Below are 25,389 nucleotides of genomic sequence, written 5' to 3' on the forward strand. Positions count from 1 at the left end.
TTCAAAGTGAATTTGTTTTTGTTCCAATTATAAAAGCCATCCATGTTCATTGTAAAGGAAAAACACACACACACAAAATATAAGAAGCTAGAAAGGAGAAAAGCAAATATCCTGTAATCCTACCATCAAATTATGTTTACATTTTAGACTTCCTTCCATTCTCCTTTTTAACGTATAGTATAGTTTAGATAATGTAATATGTGTAAGTGTATACCCTGTTTTTAACCTTGGATTATTAATTACTCTAGAAACCTAGTTTTAATAATTATATATTGTTTTATATAAGATTTTCAGTTTATTTATATACCCATTGTTATACATTACGATACTCACGATTATATACCGCTCTAAATAACACTGTCATGGAGAAGGAAATGGCAACCCACTCCAGCATTCTTGCCTGGGAAATCCCATAGACAGAGAAGCCTAGTAGGCTACAGTCCATGGGGTCGCAAGAAAAGAAAAAAATAAATAAATAAATAAATAAATAACACTGTCAGAAATAATATCTTTAGGCAGCTTCCATCTTCCAGAGCTGAGTCTACTAGATTTTTGTGTGAATGTTAATGAGAACTTAAGCTTTTTGATCCTGGCCCCTCTAGTTCTAAATAATACTTCGTTAGTTTTTGTTTTTGTTTTTAAAGAAGAATATATGCCCAAGTGGAGTTTGATAATGGGAGGCTAATACCTGTTTCATACTCTGCAGAGTTGGATTTAGGCGGATGCTGAGTAGGAAAGCCAAAGAATGTTATTTTAAGTCACTTTCAGTCAGCTACCTTCCCTTCTTGGGAGTGAGTATTCTTGAATGTAAGTAGGGAAGGCTTGACTGGCTACCTCTTACTACCATTTAATTACTTAAAGATCCTACTCTTCATATGTAGGACATGTGATGGAATCAAGTTTTTGTGAATTCCCTCTGGTGTCAGTATAGTTGATTTTGGGGGGAAAAGAGGTGATTTACCCCTTTGCCTTTTCAATAAGAATGATTAATCTGCTTCTCTTTCTTCTTTTTCTGAAATTTTTCATGCATGAGAACACTCCCTTGATTCAGAATTTCTTTCTTTCAGCAGGCACCTAAGCAAAGAGTACATGGGAATAACTTTATCAACACTTCATTTTAATCAGCTATAGGTGTTACTTTTGAATAATGGCTGAAGGTTGTTTCTAGAGCACTCTTAAACTAATCTCCTCTAGAAATGCCTAAGAGTGTGGCTTCAGAGTCCTCTCTCCCACGTGTCTTATCAACAACGTGAAGAATCTGTTTCAACTTGAAGCAGAATCTTTTTTTGTTTTAAGCTGTGCCACAGTGGCATGTGGGATCTTAGTTCCCCTACCAGGGTTCAAACCCACGCCCCCTTCCCTGGGAGTACAGAGACTTAACTACTGGACTGCCAGGAAAGTCCTGAAACAAGATGTAGAGAAATAAGATGCACAACAGTCAGTGAAGAAAGACTCCAAATGCAGGAGATGATTCATGAATAAGAAAGAGAAATCTATAATCCAGTGTAGAAATAGTGTACAATAATGATCTGAATCATAAAAATTGATGGCTATATCCAAAGTAATAAGTTCATTTTTTTCCTGTTCTTTTTTTCCCTTTTTTTTTCAATAAGTTCATTTTTAAAATTTATTTTTTAATTGGAGGAAAATTGCTTTACAGTGTTGTGTTGGTTTTTGCCATAAAACTAATGCAGATCAGTTTTATATATACATATATTATATATATTCCCTCCCTCTTGAACCTCCCTCTCTTCCAACCATCCCACCCCTCTAGGTCATCACAGAGCACCAGGCTGGTTTCCCTGTGTTACATAGCAACTTCTCCCCTAGCTATCTGTTTTACATATATTTCTATGTCAATGCAACTTTCTCAGTTTGTCCCACCGTCTCCTTCTCTGTGTCCACAAGTCTGTTCTCTACGCGTGCATCGTAATTCCTTCCCTGCAGATAGTTTCATCAGTACCATTTTTCTAGATTCCATATATACGCATTAATATACGATACTTGTTTTTCTTTATCCATTCTTGTTTTTCTTTATCCATTCATCATGTTCTTTATCCATCATGTTGATGGACATCTAGGTTGCTTTCATGTCCTGGCTATTGTAAATAATGCTGCCAAAGTAATGACTTCTAACAGAAATGAACAAATGATTGATAAAGTACCTGTTGAAATTTGAAGTCATTATAAGTGGGTGACAAATTAGTTTATGTGCTGTCTCTCAGTTGTGACCAATTCCTTGTAACCCCATGGACTGTAGCCCACCAGCCTCCTCTGTCCATGAGATTATCCCAGCAGGAATACTGGAGTGGGTTGCCATTTCCTCCTCCAGGGGATCTTCCCAACCCAGGGATCAAACCAAAGTCTCCTGCATCTCCTGCATTAGCAGGCGGATTCTTTACCACTGAGCCACCTGGGAAGCCCAAATTAGTTTATAAGGAAGCTTTAATAAGATACCTAGCTTTATTATCTGTACCCTTTATATATTTTGATAGAAAGTATCCAAAGAATGAAACATAAAACAAAAAGCAGCCCAATGGTTAGAGGGGAGGGGGGCAAGAAAACCAATGAAATGACATGTATAAATAAATTTAAAAACTCAATCCCCAACTGAAACTACTGTACCCAGTGAAAATATCCTTCAAAAAAGATGGAATAAAATTATTTTACTTGGAAGTGGAGAATTGCAGGAAGAAATGAAGAATATCTGAAAAAGCAAGTATGCAGGAAATACAAAAGAATAGTATTTGTTAAAACCACAATAATGTTTTCTATGGTTTATTGTTATATGTATGTATAAGTAAAATATGACAACATGAATAATGGAGTTGAAATGTAAGGTTCTTGCATTGTTTTATATATTGTGGAAGTACTACCTTAAATGTAGACTGTAAGTCAAGGATGCACAGAACAAATGAGGCAAATGGAAAATAAACAGCAAAATGGCAGACCAGCTGTGTGTAAAAGCATTAGGTATAAATGAACTGAACATTCTAAAAGACAACAGTTTCAAACTAGAGAGAAAAACAAAGTAAAGATGTTATTAAAGCAATGTAGAGAATTTCATAATGATAAAAGGGTCAATTCAACAGGAAGATACAGTTTTAAAGTATATAAAGCTAGAATTAATAGAAGTAAGTAAAGAGACAGATCTACTTTCATAGGTAGAAATATCAACATACCTCTCTCAGTAACTGATAGAACAAGCTGACAACATATCAAAAAGAATATTTATTAATGATTTGTATAACATGATTAACCAACCTGACATAACTGGCTTATATATAGACCACTACACTCACTAACTGAACAACACACTATATTCCCAAGTACACATGGAACATAGTATGTTATAAATCTAGAGAAGAAAAAGAAAAAAAAATTAATAATAAGTGGCTAGTCTCTAAAAAAATAAATGACTAATTCTCTTTAAAATCTAGGGAAAAAATTAATCTAAACTTTTTATTTATTTATAATTTAAATTTTGTCTGAGTCTAGAAAACACAGGGAAGATCCTCCCAATTCTTCTGTAGGAATAATTTACCTGAGTCGGAAACTCTGGAATGGTGCCATGATTTTCTGGTTTATTTTTCTTCAACAAAGAATTAGGTTACGTGCAGATAATGTCTGCCTCTGTCTCTCTTGACATGCAAAAACTTTCCAGATAGTATCTGAATTTGAATTTAGCATCCTGACTGATTATAAGAATCACCCGGGAAATTTTTTGAAAACAGATTTCTAGGGCCCACCTCCTGCAGATTCCATGTTTTGAAAAGGCAACTGAACTGATTGCAAGTATTTGAACAGATTTGGGAGTCACGAAAATAATGTTCTGTTTGTCATGAAAATGAGGAGGAGAGAAGGGAGAATGTGAAAATATGGAAAGGAGAATGTGAGGATATGAATGAATTGGGGATAATAGTAACTGGGTTAGCGCTGGGTGTGGCTGAGCCTCACTGCGTGATGCAAGAGGCATACCTGCTTCTAAAAGTTTTATGGATGTGAAGATTAAGCATATTTGCATAAAGCATCAAAGAAAAAAACTGCTATCTTTGCTTTTTGTGTTAGTGACTGGATGGCAGATGGATTCCTTTTTATCATTAGCTGTTGGTATTTTCCAGATACACTGTGACTTAGTATAAACTGAACTTATTTTGAGCTCATATGTTAGCAGGCATAAATATGTTTGAAAGGATATCATGATTTTGTTGTTTTGAATGTATAAGAAAAAGGGGATACATGAATGTGTTGTTCAATATAATGAAGAACTAAAATGAATAAACTAAGCCCTACTTTAGAAGGTGAATTCTTGTTCAGTTGTTGTATCCAACTCTTTGTGACCCCATGGACTGCAGCACGCCAGGTTTCCCTGTCCCCCTTTATCTCCTAGAGTTTGCTCAAACTCATGGCCATCCCACCATCTCATCCTGTCACCTCCCTCTCTTCCTGCCCTCAATCTTTCCCAGCATCAGGGTCTTTTCCTATGTGTTGACTCTTATCAGGCGCTCAAAGTATAGGAGCTTCAGCATCAGTCCTTCCAATAATATTCAGGGTTGATTTCCTTCAGGATTGACTGGTTGGCTCTCCTTGCAGTCCAAGGGACTCTCAAGAGTGTTCTCCAACAACACAGTTCAAAAACATCAATTCTTTGTTACTCAGCCTTCTTTATGGTCCAACTCTCATACCCATATATGACTACTGGAAAAACCTTAGCTTTGACTATACTGACTTTTGTCACAAAGTGATGTCTCTGCTTTTTAATATGCTGTCAAGGTTTGTCACAGCCTTTCTTCCAAGGAGTAAGCATCTTCATTTCGTGATTGCAGTCACCATCTGCAGTGATTTTGGAGCCCAAGAAAATAAAATCTGCCAGTTTCCATTTTTCCCCATCTATTTGCCAAAAAGGTGATTAGGTATCAAAAAGATAGTGGAAAAAAAAAAAGATAGTGGAAGCAGGCTAGATTGGATGTATTTTCATTTTAAGACTTTACAGACAGCAACTTTCTGTGATTTTGTTACTGCCTTTCTATAAAGTTTTTTGGCTATTTTTCTTTGTAAAAGCATCACATAGCACTTAGAATTTTTACTTTCGCATTGTTAGTTTGAGGGTTTTTTGTTTGTCTTGGCTTGGTTTTTGGTTTTTTATATTATCTTCTCTGTTAGTTTTAACCAAACAGGCATTTTCCTGTGTGTCTTTTGGAACTGAGTGAAGTTCAGTCACTGGGTGGGTTAGCAAGAGATTTAAAGTCTCAGTCTATCCCAGCCTCAGTAAGGAAGGCTGATATTTGAGAAAGAACAGCTTATGTTACTTAGCTCCATTCCTGAAAGTGTTATCATTAACATATGTTAAATATTATATAATGAATGCTCTGCAATGTCTTCAGGTCTCACTGACATTCCATAATTGGTAGAATACTGTCTTAGTTAAAGCACTCACTCTTAAAAGCAGTACCACCTGTTCACGCTAGTGCTACTCTTGGTTGTCTGTCCCAGGACAGGAGCAACCAACCTGAAAAAATATGATCCAGTGTTATATTTTATTGCATTTCATGTAAAGAATTAGAATAGTCGAGTCCCAAGATGCCCTCAAGTAAAGACATCAATGGTGTCTTTTTCGTCTCTTGCACTTCAGGAACCGGGCCCCTGTCTTGCCCTTGTCATTTTAGGCAAAGTAATGTATCAGCAGCCATCGCTGCAGTCACTCTAATTACGATTGTGTAAATCTGACCTTTATCAACAGACTTCTCTAGACTCAACACCTATCAATTGAAAAAAGATTGAACTGGGCATGTGTTTCTTTAAAAAATTAATGCTTATTGATTGTATGTTTTCTCTTGTGAAAAAATGTCTTATTAAGAGGGTTTTTTTAGTGCCTATATTATGCTCCTTTGTTTCTCCCCACCTCCAAATGCATTATTTGCTTCAAATGTGAAGTTATTTACAATAAATATGTTAACTTATTACGCATGACTATATAGTATGTGACCCTTGATGTATTTCTACAAAGTAAAGGCCTCACTTTAATTCCAGGATTGTTATTCCACATGATTCTTTTTTTTTCTTCTCCTCTAGACGTCTCCAAAGAGCCCTGGGACAGTAGGTGGAGTGCAAAGTTGTATTGTGTTGCCTTCCTGCTTTTTTTTTGTTGTTGCCTTCCTGCTTTTTATTATTATTATTATACTTGGCCCAGTCTTGGCTGCTTCTTTCTCTGCCACTAAAGCTCACTCACTAAACCCTGCATGTGTGGTCATTATGAGGGACTCATGGCCTTTCATTTCAGTCCTACACATATATCATGTCAGATATGTTTCTTGTCAAAGCTTTAGGAATCAGTATTGTCCCTAAAGCAATCTTGTGATAAGCAAGCTGAAATCTCATCTCTACTTTAAATTTTTCCTTTGTTTTGAAGCATCTCTAACACCCCTGTCCCACCCCCCAAGTCCCTTCCAGTACTCCCAAATTACCTAAGTAAGGTCTTTTTTGGAAAGGGAGAAAATAATCTGATAACATACACAAGTTTTATCCCCTCCCTGACTGTTTATGTCCTGAGAAAGGAGAACAGGGAGAGGACAGTGTTTTAACAGAGAAAATTACTCACTCACCCGATGGTGGAATTCTCTGCTTCAGTGACACAAGAGATAGTATTGTTAACTGACCTTCCCCCATGCCAAGAAGCCTACATTGAGGCAAGATCTCCTGCATATTGGGAAGAGATCCACATTTGTGTGTGCATGTGCCTTTAAGAGATTTGAACTGATTATGATCATCTCATTGAATTTTTGTTCTAAAATGATGTGTCAGCTCCATTTGTTTCTTTTTACCCTTAGTAATTTATCTGTTATGGATTTTGATGTCTGGTGTCCATGTGATGTCAAGGAGTCTGTCTGCATGATTATTCATCATTGCTCTGATCCTTTCCAACTACCACAGGAAGAGAGGGGAAGGGACATTTTCAAGATTATGTTGAAATAATAAATTAGCTGTTCTCTTCCCTCTTTCCCTCTCATGCAACAGAAGAAATAGGTCAGCCCACTGCAGACCTAGGCATGGTCATGGACTGTGTGGAAGCAGGAGACATAACGCCTCCTACCAAAAGGAAGAGCAAGTTCTCAGGCTTTGGCAAGATCTTCAAGCCCTGGAAATGGCGGAAAAAAAAAAGTGATAAGTTCAAAGAGACATCAGAAGGTGAGATGTTAAAATTTATGTATATATTCTGAGTCAAAGAGTTCCGCATTGGAAGTACCTAACTTTTTCATTCTCTTCGCAATTTTCTGTAACCTCCTATTTGAAGAGGAAATTGAATCTTTTAGAGTTAAAAAACCAAGTGGTCACTCACTAAGTATTTTGATGGAATTAATGTTTATCAGTTGAGTGGTGAATGGAGCTCGTGAACTACAGCAAGTCTAAGATGCTTTTTTTTTTTTTTTGGCTGCACTGGGTCTTCACTGCCGTGTATGGGCTTTCTCTGGTTGTGGTGCGCAGGCTTCTCATTGCAGTGGCTTCTCCTGCTGGGGAGCAGAGTCTCCAGAGCCTGGTCTCAATAGTGGTGGCATACGCACTGAGTTGCCTTGTGGCGTGTGGGATCTTCCCAGACCAGGAATCAAACCCATGTTTCCTGCATTGGCAGACAGATTCTTAACCACTGGACCACCAGAGAAGCCCTAAGATGCTTCTTTTTTCCTATTCTGGCTACTTCCTCCCAGAAAAAGTTCATCCATAAATATCTCATTATTGAAATTTCCATAAAAAAGGAAGGAGGGACCTTGGAATGCAGAGGCTCCATCCCTGATTGGGGAATTAAGATCCCACTTGCCACAGAGCAACTAAGCCCTGTCTAGACAAATAAACAAATAATTCTAAAAAAAAGAAAGGAATTCCCTGGCAGTCCAGTGGTTAGGATTCCTCCCCCTCACTACCAAAGGCCAGAGTTCAATCCTTGGTCAGGGAACTAAGGTTCCATAAGCCTCATGGCGTGGCCAAGAAATAGGGGCTGGGTAAAGCTGAACTTGTGTAGTTCCTTTTGGAAATGATGCTTTCCCAATAGCACAGGATGCCAGAGAAATTAAGTTTGTTTTTTTTTTTTCCTTAGAAATTAAGTTTTAAAATTTGAAGTTTGGTTTTGTATTCTTTTCTTTCCTAAGAATAGAAAATTAAACCACTTTATTCTTTTACCTAAGGTGTTGACTTTTGTCTGCCACATTTCTGAGTATTGTTTTCTAATTTAATGTTAGTTTTAGAGAGAAAAATATCTATGCGAAAACCGAGAGAAGAGCTGGTTAAAAGAGGGGTTCTGTTGGAAGACTCTGAGCAGGGTGAGTATGCATACACTCAAACAACATATGCCTGTCTCTGTACACTTGGTCTTTGGTTTTGACTAGGTATTTGAATTTTCTTTCTTTATTATTGCTGTTGTTGAGAGGGGAGGGGACTTTAAAAAGCTTTCACCATCTAGCATACATATTTTTAAAATTTTCATTTAAAAAGAAAAGGCAGTCAGTAGAAACGTGAGCAAAAGCACTGAACAGACAGTTCACTGACGAGTACATACAGATGCCCAACAAACAAAGAAAAAGGTGGGTTTCTTAGTTCATTAGTAATTACGAGATGCAAATTAAAACCAAAATAAAAGAGCTCTAGGCATAAACTAGAAAATCTAAAATTAACCAAATGACCAAGAACAAAAATTGATGAGGGTATGAAATAAGTGGAATTTACATACAACTATTGTTATAAGTGTTAAAGTGGAATGATCACGTTGAAAAATAGTTTAACCTAATCTACAAAAGCTGGAAATATGTAAACCTTTGTACAGTCTTTGGTATATACGGAACAAAAACATGTATACATGTGTATCAGGAGATATGTTATAAATATGCTCATAGCCGCAATGTTTAAACAGTAGAGCAAAACTAGAAACAACCCAAATGTCCTCAGTAGTAAAATATATAATAAGTAACTTGGGATATACATTGATAAAATGAAATATTATATGACAATGCTAACTATACCTATTTCCTTTAATGTGAATTTCATCAGTAATACTGAGCAATTGAAGTCAGTCATGAAAGAATATATATGGTATCATTTCTATAAGTATAAAGAAAGAATAGTGTTTGGAAATACATGATTATGTGGTTAAACTATAATAAAAACACAAAGAAAGGATTATAAGGGTTAGAAGAGTGATTGCTTTGTGGGGGAAGGAGAAGTATGTTACTAGGGAGAGAGGGAGGTTTCCAAGGTCTGGGAACATTTTTATAGTATTTCTTAATGTCCGTGATGCTCAATCAGGTGTTTTCCTTATGTTTTTGAAATTTACATTTCTATTTTGTACAGTTTTCTCTACTGGTGTTAAACTTGACAATGAAAAATACTAAATAATGATTAAGATATTTCTATAAAATTCAATGCCATACCATCTATGTTTTATTTATTTAAAGAAAGCCTTTTGAATATAATTTTAAAGGTTACTTTCCATTTAGAGTTATTACAAAATATTGGCTATATTCCCCTTGTTGTACAATACATCCTTGAGCCTATCGTATACCCCACAATTTGTACCTCCCACTCCCCACCCCTTTATTGCATATAAGTGGGCATATATTTTTTGTGGGAATGAAAACATCTAATGAAGAAAAAATATTAAATAAAACATAAAAAGTGAGGATAATTGATTTTTTTTTTTTTTAAGAATCTCAACTTAAGGGGTAAACATAAAATGATTTTATTTCTTCCAATAATTACCTCCTAATTTTCTATTTTAAAGTCCATTTTCTTCTGAGGGGAATAAGAAAAACTTCCTTCAACCTTCCCTCCAAAGTGCCTTCCTTATCTGGCTGTGGTCTTAAACTCTGGAATTGCAGTTTAGTGGTTGGCGAAGGATCCTTGGGGCAAACATTCTCTTTCTCTTTGTACATCCTCAGCTTTGTGCTAGCTATAGTACTGTGTCATTTTCTTTTCTTTTTTTATCAAATGCATCTCCATGCCCATATTGCTGCCCTAGTCTTTCTTGTTAGTCTGTCATGAAGATCATGCTTTGGTATTTCAACACTCACTGCTGGTTTAATAATGTCAGAACTTTCTCCAATGTGTGACTTATATGAAGCAGCTTATCAGAAGAGTAAGACTGTAGTACACTGGTTGCATTTCATTTCTCTTCGTTAGAGCTACTTTGCGTAAGACAAAATCTGAAAGCGAAGTTTTAAAAATGTATTCTTTGGTTGGTGGGAGAAAGGAACCAAACTGATGGAATATTATACTCTAGGTTTTGAACCATGTGATTGTGTTGCTTATTTGCAAATTTTAATGAAATTATGTATTATCTCAACTATATAAAAACTAAGCAGAGAAAACAAACTTGAAGGAAATATACTAAAATATTATTAGCATTAGTTATTTCTGGATGTTGGAATGGGAGTATAGAGGATTTTTTCTATTTTTCTAAATTTTCTGCATGGTTAGTAATGAGCAGGTATAACTTGTTTTTTCATGAGTCTATTTGTTTTCTACAGTAGGACACAAAATCTTCTAGGTATTTAGGTGGGTGACCACAATTATAATGCCTCTTTTGCAGCACCTTTGGCCATTGGTGTTTTGATAACAGCTGTTCCTTACCCCACGCCCTCTTCTGCCGCTCACCTTTCTGGCTCGCTCACCAAGCCCCATACGTTGCTTCCTTCTTGTTTTTCACCTTCTTTCAGTCAGTTTTGCTATATGCTTCCTACCGACTTTTGATCCAAGTTATTTTTAGCCTAGAAGCAAGCTTGAAGGTCTACTTGATAAGGGAATTGTAACCATTGGACAAGATGCCCGTATGCTAACCAGAGAACTGACCTAAGCTTTATTCTGTAAGAAGAAACTGAGATGGACCTTACGGCCTGCTTATGGATCTCCAGTTTAGGTTAAAAGCAGTATTTGAACCTTGCAGTTCTTTTCATACTCAGAAACGGCTTTGGCTTGATTATGGTTCTGACTTGACTGTATTATAAAATATATCATGGACTTTCTGAGTTGGGGGTTGCAAAGCACTCATAGATGTTCAGGCCACATTCTGTTAGTATTTCTATTCTACTCCATTAGCATTTAGCACAAACCCTTTGCATTAAATATAAGAAATTTTACATCAAACTAGACAGTCCTTATTAAATAACTTAAGAAATGACTGATCACTTTTGCTGGTATGTGCTGAGTAGAAACTAGTTAATAATGTGTCTTAAACTTTCACTACATGTTTTTCGAAAGTAGGGGTCTTTGTTGGCTTTGAAATGATTCACTGCTTTATATTCTAGAAAGTCCTGTTTTTTGTTAAAGCTGTGCTGTATTAACATGAGTAGTAACTTACAACATTTGCATCGCTGTTGTCATTTTGCCCCCTCCTCTGTTTTTAAATTTAAGAAGAAATACTTGTCAGAGCATTAGAAGTATATTTTAGAAGTACACTTTCGTTCAGGGCTCATTGCCTTAGACTTTTTTTCCACCACTTTTAACCCAAGCTCCACCTCTTACTGAGACTGTGTAAAGAATGACACCGTCTAATTTCTTAGTAGGAAATGCCGGGTTGGGGTGCAGGAGTGTACAAGGAGTATCTCCCTATGAAAACAAGGAGAGTAACTAGTTCCAGTTCCCATGACACTAGGAGGTGAGACAGTTTCCAGACTTTAACCTCAGTTTTTCAGTTCTCTCCTCCAGAGGAGTCTGGGTAACCTCAGCAGTAACCGGGAACATTTGTCTAATTGTTCCATGAAAAGTTCTTAACCTACAAGTGTGATAGTGGTGAGTGGTCATCCCAAAGCCAGCAGCCCGGTGGTCATTCCTGCCATTTAGCTTATAGGAACCCGTCATGTGTGTTATGTTTACCTTTGATCTATCAGTTCTCCCCCTTGCTGTCCACTCCTGATGCCGTCAGGCACCTCTGCTATTTCTCACCTGCCTTCTGCTCATTGTTAGCTTTCCCGTTCCAGTCACTGCCTAATGCATCCTTCTCAGAGTTAATCTTCTAGAAGACAGAGCAGATCATCTCTCTCTCTCTCTCTCTCTCTCCGTTAATTCTTTGGCTTCCTGTTAGCTACAGGATTCAGTCCAGACTCCTTTACGTGGTGTATGGTACCCTTCATAGCCTGGCTCTTGCTTACCTTTCCATTCCCTGCTCTTGCTTGTTTTCATTCCTCTTAATGCTTTCTTCTGGGCATCTGTTCTCCTACTAGGCCAAACTAGTTGTCAGTTCCCAAATGTGTCAGATAATCTCACGCCTCATACGTGCCGTTCTTCTTTCTGCATGACTTTCCTTATTTCGTCATCAAGTGGTAGGCTCCTGCTCCCCCTGTAAGACCCAGTTTAGCTACCACTTTCTGTGAAGCTTTTCTCACTGCATTGCCACCCCCAGGAGAACTGTTTCTTCATTCCTACCATAGCACTTTACTCGTTATAGCTCTTAACATTTAGTGTAGTGATTACCTATGTTTAATGAATCTTATTCATGTAACAAAGCATATAATAGACAATCAAATGTTTATTGGGAAAGGAATTACTTATTTTCATTACTACTATAAATCCTAATAATTTAGATCTCAATAATAAGCTAACACAGGAAGAGGGTTGGATAAAGGGGATAAGAAAGGTTAGAAATTGCCAGCTCTTCTCCCTACCTGACAACGCCAGTCCACCAGTTTGCTTTCTTTTGGACCTTGCAGGTGGTGAGGATCCAGGGAAGCTGAACCATGACATGTTAAAGAATGGCCACACTGCCCTCATAGGGAGCGCCAGACCTTCTAGTCCAGTCCAGGTGGAGGAGGAGTCGGGAAGAATAGCAAGTCTTAGGAAGCCTGTTCCAGAAGAGGAGCCGAAGAAGCGACTAGGTAATTAACTCTGAATTTTTTAGTTTAGGAGCCATGGACCAGTCATTCTCATTTATCTCAGGGGATTGCAGGAGCCAGGGGAGAAGTAAAATCCAGAGGGACTTCTGTTTCCCTCTAGCAGTTCTTCAACTAGTTGCCGCTTGAAATAGAATTTCTCCCCTCGTTCTTATATTCACAAAATACCTAAATTTGTGATTCTCAAGGACTGAGGTGTATTAGTTGCTCAATCATGTCAAACTCTTTGCGACCCCATGGTCTGTAGCCCACCAGGCTCCTCTGTCCATGGGATTTCCCAGGCAAGAATACTGGAATGAGTTGCCATTTTCTTCTCCAGAGGATCTTCCTGACCCAGAGATCAAACCCAGGTCTCTGTATTGCAGGCAGATTTTTTTCTGTATGAGCCAACTGGGAAGAAGCTATTAAATATCGATGTGTATAGGATTTTTTCAAGCTAAACATTCCTTCTCCTTCACCCAAGGGACTCTGTGTCCAGTTGCCTGGCTCTTGTGTGAAAAATCACTATCATAACAAGCCTCTCTTACTGATTGAGAAAGTGTTATATACCTAAAGTGTGTGAGGTTGGGAAACTTTGTCTGTAAACCAACCTGTACATTAAATAATAGATGGACTTGACCATAAGTGGTAGGTCTGTTACCTTTTTCAGCCTGTCTTGTAACTCTCTTTCCTTTGAAATCCCATCTGTTATTTCACAGGCTCCACTGGAAGCCAGCCTCATTCTGAAGCAGAATTCGTCCCTGAGAGTGTACCCAAGCAGCCTTTACTTCCCCCTAAAAGACACTTGTCCTCTTCTCACGAAGCAAATGAAGGGCAAGCAAAGGATGCCACTTCCTCTGGCAACTCGGCAAGACCCAGCTCGTCTGCCTCCACCACTGCCGCCACCACAGCACCTGCTGCTACCGCGGCTGCCGCGAACCCGGCAAAACCTGTCCTTTCCTCTGGCCCCCCTTCCCAGGCACCCAGGACCCTGCCCGCTGCTCCTGCCAGCACTAACACCGCTGCTGCCCTGAGCCTTTCTCACACAGGCCCTGCCAAGCAGCCCCCTATCCCGCCCCCAAAACCAACTCACAGAAACAGCAACCCTGTCATTGGTACGTAAGTCTTTAGCTTTCCATTGTGTGGGGTTTGGTTTGGTTTTAGATGGTTGTTTTATTGGATAATTGGTACAATATTGATTTGATCTGTGAGAGAGTTCTCCATAGCTTGTCCCTTTGAATGCCTTCAGTATAGAAAAAAAGTCTTGAAAATGAGACAGATGGCTATGAATGGAAAGAGTGGGATCAGATATCACTGAAATTAGGTTCAAAGTTTAGGAGATTAATATTTATTTTTCCTGAAGCAGTGTTTTCTGAATTGCTGTTTATAGTTGGGGGACTAGACATATGAACAGACCACAGTGGGTTTGACCTACATGGTGAGAGGGTTTTTTTTTTTAACCTACTTTAAACTGCCAGTGCATGCCTTCCTTCAACATAAGCCCAGCAGGTGAAGAGATGACTGCAGCGGTGCCGTGTAACTCGTGGCTGAGCACCTAGCGTGGTGCGTTCATGGGGCGCTGCAGAGCTGCTTAACTGTTCTCATCAAACCGTGTTTTGTCTTGGGAGAGTTAAAGATGCTACTCTTTAGTGAGTGGTAGAAGAAGTAAAGCAGGGAAGATAGTAACTTTTTATTGGTTTAGTAAGTTTTTTATATGTACAGGAATTAAATTTAGATTGGTTTTCCTTATATAATTTTAGAGGAATTTTCAAGAAAGGGAGGAGAAGAAGAAAGTAGTTTCTCAAGAAAAATGATATTAGGTTTAGTACTGCTTAAAGTTTTTGTTAATGATTGAATGAAGAAATAAAAAGTGTGCTCATTAAATGGCTAATTAAACAAATTAGGTGGAGCAACTAGAACCTTGAAAAGCAGGCTTAGAATTCATTGCGAGTATAACAGGTTGGAGTAGCTTGAGAGAAACAGGATGCAGGTTATTACTATTATCACCACCTTGGATGGATAGTGACATGTTGACTTACCTCTGAGAATCAAGGAACTTTCATATACTTATTTTCAAAACCTCCATTTGAAGTTTTATCTATTTTATCTAGTGTATAGTTAGGGCAATAAGAAAGTGAAGAGGTTGTGATTGACTCAAGGTTGCAGTTAGTGAGAGATAGAAACCAAATACAGGTCTTTCAACTCTGGAGTGCAGGCCTCTGTCTGTACATTTGTGTTTCCAAACTGTTTACATAGGGGTTCTCATCGTGGTCACCTGGAGGGCTTGTTAAAACACAGAGTGCTGGGCTCTGCCCTTAGAGTTTCTGATTCAGTAAGTCTGGGGTAGTGCCTGAGAATTTGCATTTCTGATGAGTTCCCAGATGATGCTGATGCTCTGTATATAGAAACCACATGTCAGGAGCCACTGCTGTCTGACTAGATCCTGGGCTAAACTATAGAGGCCGCCCTTGGCCTCAGGTGAATAGCCCAAAGCAATAGGCCCTGTGACAAGGGATTGAGCAGTTCTCAGCTGAAAGAGAAAAATAGGATAGTTCACAGAGTTTTTATTAAAGTTAGACAGATTTAAAGAACTATTCTTTAGGGAGTTTCTGGTGGCCTAATGGTTAAGATTCCAGGCTTTCACTGCTATGGTCTGGGTTCAATTCATGGTCAAGGAACTGAGGTCCCACAGACTGCAGGGCACAGCCAAAAAAAAAAAGAAAATTATCCTTTATTCTGAAATTATGGACCTTCTTGATTCCTTGGTGTTAAAAGACCATTTCTTTCATGAACAGGTTATGCTATTGAGTGGTTTACTGAATAGCGAGGCTTAGTTGAGGGAATTTCTTTGTGGTCTAGTGATTAGGGCTCCATGCTTCCACCACTGGGGACCTGGGTTCAATCCCTGGTCGGGGAACTAAGATTCCAAAAGTCATGCAGCATGGCCAAAAAACCCTTAGTTGAAAATAATTTAAAAGTAAAGATTAACAACCTGAGATTGGTTGAGAATGTCTTTTTAATAATGTTGGTCCATGAAACACAAACATTTAGAAACCAATATTTAGACATTGCTGTGTCTACTAACAGGCATGATAGAATTAGGACTAAGGACTAATTAGGAGTATTGGGACTAAGGAAGACCTCCATGAATAACTGAGGAAGGGAATTGTAAGCCTTCCAGTGAACATTCTGCATCTTCCCCATGCCAAATGCCATTATCACAGTGTGTGTGCCAGGGGTCCTTTCCTTTTCAGGTAAATGTTTCCCTTAAATCCCTAAAGCTAACTTACTTTACCAATTCAGTTGTTAAAATACTCAGATTTGATCTTGTCAGGGTTGGATTTTGTTGTAGCTGGAATAGCTAACCACTGTTTTTAGCCATTTCCAGCAAGTGAACAGCAACAATTTTTAGCCAGCCAGCAAAAATCCAATCTGCCAGAATATATCTCTTTCAGTGATCCTAAAATTTCCATTTTTTTGAATCCTTTTTTATAAGTATATACAGTATTTTTCTAGAAATACCTTTTAAAATTTTACTTATGAAGAGTGACATTAAAACATTATCATATTAGCTAGACTTTTATTTTGAATGCTGCCAATGGAATGGGATTTAGAGCAATTAACTTTTTTTATTTTAGGGAAACTTGAGGTGTTGCTGTCTAGGTAAGACATATAAACCTTTGTAAACAATTGGTGGGACCAAAGTGAGGGGTTTGAGTCAAGGGTCGGAGGTTGGTGACCAAGAGAAGCACTGTTTAGAAAGTTAAAAAAAAAGAGAGAGACAACTACTATTTAATTATTTTGCCAGGTTGACCTTTTGTGATGTGATGATCCACTTCTTAAAAGCCATTTGGAGTTCTAAAAGAGACTTTGCTCAATTGACACCTGAGATGTGTGGGCTTGGGGGGGGAATCACATAAGGATATATACTGTCATGGTACAGGGGAGGGGTCTCTCACCTAATAAACATGTGTTGAGGACCACTGTGTGCCAGGCACTGTGCCCCACCCTCTGAAGAGCTGATAGAGACAAGGGATGCCCTGTCGTCAAGGAGCCCATAGTGTACTGAAAAGTGGAGATGGCAGATTGGACGTAAAGGACAGGAAGAGGTGTGGGTACTAGTTAAAAACAAAGTCAGGGGAATCTAAAGTTTGGAACCTCATAAGAATGAGCCCTGGGAACTAGCTGAGCCCTAACCAGTTTGTAGTATGATCTTGGGCAAGCCACCTAACTTTTGGGGCCACAGTTTTTCCTTCTGTGAGATGATAAAGATGATCTGTTGTATAAGAATATGGAGTGTTGTTAGACAAAAGAACTTATTAGCCACATTTTTTTGTTGTTTCTTTTTGTTAACTTTATCTACACCAAGATCAAGTCATAAAAAGTTGTCATGTCTGTTATTAAAGAAGTAAGAAATTTCTCATTAGAGTATTAAGGTAGTGGTCTTCTTACACCTCTATATGTCTGTTGGACCTTCTACATATTTAAATATTAATTTTTTGTTTCACAATGGCGTAGAGAATGGCAAAGCCATAAAATGATACAATTAGCATGGAAGAGGAAGACTGAACTCAGCTCTAATTCTAGTTTCTGGGCTGGCCCCTCAAAGCACTGCAAAACCATCTTAAATTGAGGTACTGCTTTCTCTTTTCCAGCTGAACTGTCCCAAGCAATAAACAGTGGTACGTTGTTATCAAAGCCATCCCCACCTTTACCACCGAAGAGAGGCACTCCATCAGCCTTGGTACCCACCTCAGAGTCTGCTGCTGCTGCCACCACCGCCACGAAAGCACCAAGTGATCAGAGAGAGAAGAGCACATGCTCTGTGGGCTCTGAACCCCTTCTGACTCCCTCCCCCTCCTCCCCACTGCCTACTCACATACCTCCAGAACCCCCTCGGTCCCCTCCATTGCCTGCTAAGACTTTTCAAGTTGTGCCAGAAATTGAGTTTACACCTTCCTTAGACCTACCCCAGGAGATTCCCCAGCAGGAAAGTCAGAAAAGGGAAGTGCCCAAGAGGATGTTGGACCACAGCTTCGGGGAGCCCCAGGTGCCCCCTAGGCTGCCCCCAGTCCCGCTGCACATCCGAATCCAGCAGGCCCTGACCAGCCCACTTCCCATGACTCCTCCCTTGGAGGGCTCTCATAGAGCTCATTCGTTGCTCTTCGAGAACAGTGACAGCTTTTCTGAGGACAGCAGTACCCTGGGTCGGACCAGGTCACTTCCCATCACTATTGAAATGCTAAAAGTGTGAGTGCCTTTCAAGCTTGCTTCTTGTTCCCTCTTTACTCTAGCTAGCCTTTCTTGGAAAAAAGTACTTATAGAGAAAATGTGAATAAACTTAAATTAAGAAGAGTACTCAACAAATAAGACACTTTCTTAAATTTGGACTTTTACCCTCCTGATTTCTATAACATTGTTTCCATGGCAGAAGTTTCCATGATACAGAACTTACAAACTTCTCTACTTCAAAATTAAAACCACTGTGCATTTTTCTGTTACATAGAGGAAGCAGTGTAACATGGTGCCTAATTAAGAACATTGACCTTGGAGTAAGATAGCTCTGGGTTCACATCCCAGCCCTGCCTCTTATTCACTAACTTACAGTAGTGTGTGTTACTTTACCTGCCTGCTCTTCAGTTGTCCAGCCTGTAAACAGGAGTAATACTGACCTCATAAGCTTGTGAGAATGCAGTTAGACAAATCTGAAAGCTCTAGTGCCTGGCATATGATCTTGGTAGAGAAAGCAGAGAGAAACCTAAAGAAAAAGAAGGGAGCTCTGAAAGATGGCTCAGTATTCCAGCCCCGTAGACTGAAACTGCTTATCTTTTCTCTAGTTCATCTGTCCCCACTCAGTCTGTTCAGAGTAGCATTGGTACTTATTCCTACTTTGTCTGTCTTTTTAAAATTCAGACAAATGTGACTGAAGAATAACATTTCTTGGCAAGCTGGAAATTTGTCTTACTAAAAGAATTGTAGAGTTGTTGCAGTGTCCTCCTTTTTATTTGTTCTGCCATAATTTCTTGTACTTTCTGGTCTTATTTATTTCATATCCTGGAAAGATACAGTTTAGGAATTTGAAGTAGGTTAAGTCATAGTTTTATGCCTCCAGAATGTAAAGGGAAAAAGTTAGTTTTCATCTTTACTTCTGTTTGCTTCCTTGGTTTAAGAAATGGGTTCAATATTTTTATTGAGTATCTTCCTTGAGCCAAGTACTGTGTTAGATGCTGTGTAGTCTTCTCGTTTAATCGGACCAAAGCAGACTTGCATCTTATATATAGATCATCAAGCCCCTGTGTGCCCGACACTAGTGCATTCTAGAATTTGTCTATTTCATTCTCACAACAAGCCAACAAGGTAGGTATCATCCCCATTTACAGAAAAATTAGATCACTTAAAATCTAGTAAATAAGTTGTAGCTCTGGGATTTGAACCCAGAGCCCTTCAGATTAACGGCTGCTAAAAAGTTTCTTAGCAAGATTGTAAAAAATAAGCAAAATAACTATAAATTATTTCATTCATGAACTTTTTCAGTTATTTAATACTTTGACTTGCAACTCAATTACTCAATTACTCTTTATGTCTCTGAAAGGGAAATGTAACTGTGTTGATTTGTTAGTCCAGACGATGAAGAAGAGGAGGAGCAAAGCCACATATTTGCATTCGATGAAGATGGAGCATCTACCTCAGTCGTTCCTAAACTGCCGCAGTGTCTGCAGGAGGAGGAAGAAGGGAAAGAGAGTGACTCTGATTCAGAAGGTCCCATTCAATACCGAGATGAAGAGGACGAAGATGAAAGCCATCATAGTAAGAAAGGGAGAGGAGAAGGAGAAGGCTGTCTTACAGATACAGCTGTGTGTGGTGTTAGCGAGTGTAGATGCATGGATGCAGACACTCTCTCCCACCGAGTCGTCTGGCTGACTGCTGTTGGAAGCCTCTGGGAAAGACGCTTGTCCCTGCTGTTCCCGTCATACAAGCCAGTGAGAGGGAGCCCAGTAGATTGAGTCAATCAGGTTTTTATGTGTTTAGTTTTGATTTTAAAATGTTTATCTTGATGGTATTAAAGAATGTGGAGTAAAGGAAAGTTGGTATTTGGGCTTTGTGGAAAAGACAAAAGTGATACTCTCTTCACCCTGATAAACTTAACTATGTTCATGGAGCAAAGGAAAAAATATATATATGTGTTTATATATACACATCTGTGAATAATAGAATCCTGATTCCTGAAAATGGAAAGCAGTTTTAGGAGCAGGAACCTTCTGAGGTGTGTTAGTTTGAATGCCTCTGTGTTGTAATTCAGAGACTGTCCCCTACTTAAATGATCCCTCCTCAAGCAACTCTTACTAAAAAGAAAATGTAGAGAGAGAACTGGTAGAAGGGAAAAGGTATATTTAACCCATCTGAGTTCATCTGCTGCAAAGATTTTTAGATATTGTCAGCCTTACCCTCACCTCTGTGTTAGGTGACTAATTGGAGACCAGCTAGAAAGCTTGGATTCTGATAATGTTTGTTCAGAGTCTTACCTAGCTCCAGGTAAGGTTGAGCCTGAAGCTTCTACATGTTTTTCTTTCTCTTGTGCAAAGGTGCTCTGGCCAACAAAGTGAAGAGGAAAGACACGCTGGCAATGAAGTTGAACCACAAACCTAGTGAACCAGAAATGAACATGAATTCTTGGCCTCGAAAAAGCAAAGAGGAGTGGAATGAAATCCGGCACCAGATTGGGAACACACTAATCAGGTAGGCCTTTTCTTAGAATATATTGATTTGATTTGATTATGGCAGTATATGTGGGCTTCCCTGATAGCTCAGTTGGTAAGGAATCTGCCGGCAATGCAGGAGACCCAGATTCGATTCCTGGGTGGGGAAGATCCCCTGGAGGACTAGGCTACCCTCTACAGTATTCTTGGACTTCCCTTGTGGCTCAGCTGGTAAAGAATCCGCCTGCACTGTGGGAGACCTGGGTTCGATCCCTGGGTTGAGAAGATCCCCGGGAGAAAGGAAAGGCTAACCAATCCAGTATTCTGGCCTGGAGAATGTATTAGAGACTTAGTTGGTGGTGGAGCATTCACATATCCTTTTTTTTTTTTTTTTTTTTTTAATTTTAGAAATAGCATAGTTTAAAAAAATACATGTTGTACACAGATGGGTATCTTTAAAGAATTTGGAAATTAAGGAGCTAGACGGCTCTCATAGCTTTATACCATAAGATAGACATGCTGCTGTTGTGTTGTTTAGTCACTGAGTCATGTCCGACTCTTTTGTGACCTTGTGGATGGTAGCCCGCCAGACTCCTCCGTCCATGGGATTTCCCAGGCAAGAGTAGTGGAGTGGGTTGCCATTTCCTTCTCCAACAGATCTTCCTGACTCAGGAATGGAATCCACATCTTCTGCATTGACAGGTGGATTCTTTACCACTCAGCCACCAGGGAAGCCCCAAGATAGACATAAGTATGTTTTGTTTTTTTTTAGTTTCTAAGAATTCAGGTGGTTCCTAGGACAGCAAGGCTTTTCTGGCATTTATCCTGTTGCTCAGCCCTGAGGTCCCAGCCCAGTTAAATATCACACCCACAATTTCCATTGTATCTATTTCACATGTTCCACATAACTGCCTCCTTTCAAAGTGTTAGTTATTAATATATTTTTCAAGTCGCTGGAACCAAAAGCAGAGAAGCTGAATGTAAGCCAGCTTCCTGCATATGTATTACAAGTAGAGCCTAGGTATACAGACAAGTGTTTGCCCACCCCAGACGTTTCTCTAGGTAGAGTGAGGAAAAGAATGTGGAACTCTTGGCATAGTCCTTAAAAATAGTTAAATAAGGGTGCCTGTTCATTAAAATGTATTCTCCTCTCCTACCTTAGACACCAGGCTCCGCTGTTGGCCAGGATGGCAGTCTTAATGCAAACCTGTGGCTCTCTGAGTGTTACCAGGAGGTCATCAGGATTAGGAATTAGTTTAAAATGGGGATTTTTTTCTTGTTAATTTTATTGAGATATATTTGGCATACAGCCCGGTACAAGTTTAACACATAGAGCATAATGGTTTGACTTACATACATCATAAAATGATTATCACAATACATTTAATGAACATCCATCATCTCCTATAGATACACAATAAAAGAAACAGGAAAAATAATTTTTCCTTGTGATGAGAACTCTTAGGACTTATTCTCTTAATGACTGATATATATAACATATATATTAATTATATTAATCATGTTGTATATTACCTCTCTAGTATTTATTTTATAACTGGAAGTTTACACCTTTTGACCACCTTCATCCAGTTCCCTCTCTCCCACCCCCTGCCTCTGGTAATCACAAATCTGATCTCTTTTTCCATGAATTTGTTTGGTTTTTGGAGTATAGTTGACCTATGATACTGTTAGTTCCTGGTACACAGCATAGTGGTCTAGTATTTCTGTACATTGCGAAATGCTCACCACAGTGAATCTAGTTACCATCTGTCTTGATACAAAGATACTACATTATTATTGACTATATTCCTGACACATTGTACATTTTATCCAAAAATGGCAATCCTTGATAATAGATCCCTTTTTGCTTTATTACACAGACAGTTGCTCATCGTTGAGTGTTTTTTCCCAGGTCATAAGAGTCTTAGAAGAGCTTGTTGAACATTGGCTGTGAGTAGTCTGAAATTGAAATACAGAAATAGGAGAGATTAACATTTATAATAACAATTTACAATACCATAAAAAAATCTTTAAATATTGTGGATAAACCTGACGAAAGATTATGTAAGACCTGTGCATTGTAAAATATAAAATAATGGTAAAGAAAGTAAAGAAAACCTAAATATATGGAGAGAAATAGCATTTTCATGGATCAGAAGTCTCAGTATTATCAAGACATCAGATTTAATGCAGTTCCAATCAAAATGCCCCTTAGTGGACTTTAACTGACAAACTGATTCTACAGTTGTCAGAAATATAAAGCAACTATGCAAAAGAACAGGATTGGAGGACTAACACTGTCTTTATTTTAAGACATACTATAAAGCTAAAGTTACCTAAACACTATGAAATTGACATAAAGGAGGATGAACAAAGAAATCAATGTAACAGAAGAAAGAGAGCAGGAAGAGACTCACTCATATATGTACAACTCATTTATGACAAAGATATAAGGATAGTTTCGCTGAGAAAGGAAGATCTTTTCAACAGATGGACCTGGTACAAAAGTAACTTCAATTCATGCTATGTATCATTTAAAAATTAAGTTTTATTTTAGACTTGAATATGAGAGCTGAAACTGTAGAATTTCTAGAAGAATATGGGTCAGACAAAATTTTTTTAGATATGATCTCAAAGCATGATTCTTAAGAGAAAAACATTGATAAATTGCACTTCATCAAAATTTTTTCTGTGAAAGATACTTTTTCCACATGCTTCAGGGCAGCTAAACCAGTGCAATACAACTACAGAGCCCACAAACCCCGGAGCCCGTGCTCCACAACAAGAGAAGCCACAACAGTGAGAAGTCTGCACACCGCAACTAGAGAGTAGTCCCCACTCACCACAACTAGAGAAAGCCCACATGCAGCAACAAAGACCCAGCTTAGCCAAAAATAAATTAAAAAAATAATTTTTTAAAAAAAATTTAGAAACATAGAAATAAAGGTAGAAGAAGCAGAAGACTTTGAAAGACACATCATGAAAAAAGATATTCAGATGACAAGTAAGCATATGGAAAGATGCTCAACATCATTAATCATTTGTTGTTGTTTGGTCACTCAGTTATGTCTGACTCTTTGCAACCCCATGGACTGCAGCACACCAGGCTTCCCTGTCCTCCACTATCTCCTGGACTTTGCTCAAACTCACATCCATTGAGTCAGTGATGCTCTCCAACCTTCCCATCCTCTGTCACCCCCTGCTCCTCCTGCCCTCACTCTTTCCCAGCATCAGGGTCTTTTTCAGTGAGTCAGCTCTTCCTATCAGGTGGCCAAAGTATTGGAGCTTCAGCTTTAGCATTACTCCTTCCAGTGAATATTCAGGATTGATTTCCTTTAGGATGGACTAGACTGATCTCCTTGCAGCCCAAGGGACTCTCAAGAGTCTGCTCCAGGGACCTCCCTGGTGGTCCAGTCACTAAAACTTTATGCTCCCAGAGCAGGGGGCCTGGGTTTGATCCCTGGTCAGGGAACTAGATCCCACATGCCACAATTAAGACCAAGTGCAGCCAAATAAATAAAAATACTTAAAAAAAAAAATGTCTTCTACAGCACCACAATTCAAAAGCATCAATTCTTCAGTGCTCACCCTTCTTTATGGTCCAGCTCTCACACCCATACATGATTACTGGAAAAACCATAGCTTTGACTAGATGGATCTTAGTCAGCAACATAATGTCTCTGCTTTTTAATACAGTCTCTAGGTTTCTCATAGATTTCCTTCCAAGGAGCAAGCATCTTTTAATTGCATGGCTGCAGTCACCATCCACAGTGATTTTGGAGCCTAAGAAAATAAAATCTGTCACTGCTTCCACTTTTTCCCCTTCTATTTGCTGTGAAGTGATGGGACTGGATGCCTTGATCTTAGTTTTTTGAATGTTGAGTTTTAAACCAGCTTTTTCACTCTCCTCTTTCACCCTTATCAAGAGACTGTTTAGTGCCTCTTCACCTTCTGCCATTAGAATTGTATCATCTGCATATCTGAAGTTGTTGGTATTTCTCCCAGCAGTATTGATTCCAGCTTATGATTCATCAAGTCTGGCATTTCACATGATGTATTCTGCATGTAAGTTATATAAGCAGGGTGATAATAATATACAGCCTTAACAAACTCCTTTCCCAATTTTGAACCAGTCAGTTGTTCCATGTCTGGTTCTGTTGTTTTTTAACTCACATACTGGTTTCTCAAGAGATAGGTAAGGTAGTCTGGTATCCCCATCTCTAAGAATTTCCCAGTTTGTTGTGATCCACACAGTCAAAGGTTTTAGCCTAGTCAATGAAGTAGAAAAGTGAGTGTCACTCAGTCGTGTTCGACTCTGTGCGACCCCGTGGACTGTAGCCCGCCAGGCTCCTCTATCCATGGGATTCTCCAGGCAAGAATACTGGAATGGGTTGCCATTTTCTTTCCCAGGGGATCTTCCCAACCCAGTGATTGAACCTAGGTCTCCTAGCATTTGAGGCAAAGTCTTTACCGTCTGAGCCACCAGGGAAGCCCCTGTGAAGAAGTGGATGTTTTTCTGGAACTCCCTTGCTTTTTCTATGATCCAGCAAATGCTGGCAGTTTGATCTCTGGTTCTTCTGCCTTTTCTAAATCCAGGTTCACATACTGCTGAAGCCTAGCTTGAAGGATTTTGAGCATAATGTGAAATGGAAAGGAATGGATGGAATACTATAGAGCAGTAAATAGGAATGAACTACTAATAATGCCTCTGCTTATATGGATCTCAGTAATTATCCTGAGTGAAAAAAAAACTAGACAAAAAGAGTGCATGCTATATGGTTTTATATAAAATTTTAGAAAATGGAAACTATGCATAAAGCAAGTCATTGTTTGCCTGGGGGCAG

The 25,389-nt window shown here is 38.9% G+C and overlaps 1 protein-coding gene across 10 annotated transcripts in view; it reads left to right on the forward strand.

Annotated features, from left to right (window-relative positions):
• The window catches only part of PHACTR4 (phosphatase and actin regulator 4), a 100,278-nt gene that overhangs the window by 64,233 nt on the left and 10,656 nt on the right, over positions 1 to 25,389 (forward strand). For 4 of the 10 annotated variants that reach the window (XM_061148367.1, XM_061148368.1, XM_061148369.1 and 1 more), the window contains 7 exons: positions 7,015 to 7,185; positions 8,232 to 8,312; positions 12,690 to 12,854; positions 13,568 to 13,963; positions 17,504 to 18,098; positions 19,468 to 19,655; positions 20,432 to 20,585. In XM_061148367.1, the coding sequence (XP_061004350.1) occupies positions 7,015 to 7,185; positions 8,232 to 8,312; positions 12,690 to 12,854; positions 13,568 to 13,963; positions 17,504 to 18,098; positions 19,468 to 19,655; positions 20,432 to 20,585 (1,750 nt within the window). Of the gene's footprint in view, positions 1 to 6,072; positions 6,101 to 7,014; positions 7,186 to 8,231; positions 8,313 to 12,689; positions 12,855 to 13,567; positions 13,964 to 17,503; positions 18,099 to 19,467; positions 19,656 to 20,431; positions 20,586 to 25,389 lie in introns of all 10 variants that reach the window. The other 6 variants (XM_061148364.1, XM_061148365.1, XM_061148366.1 and 3 more) reach the window with 2 other exon arrangements.

Source organism: Dama dama, chromosome 8, assembly GCF_033118175.1.
Source record: "Dama dama isolate Ldn47 chromosome 8, ASM3311817v1, whole genome shotgun sequence".
NCBI lineage: Eukaryota > Metazoa > Chordata > Mammalia > Artiodactyla > Cervidae > Dama > Dama dama.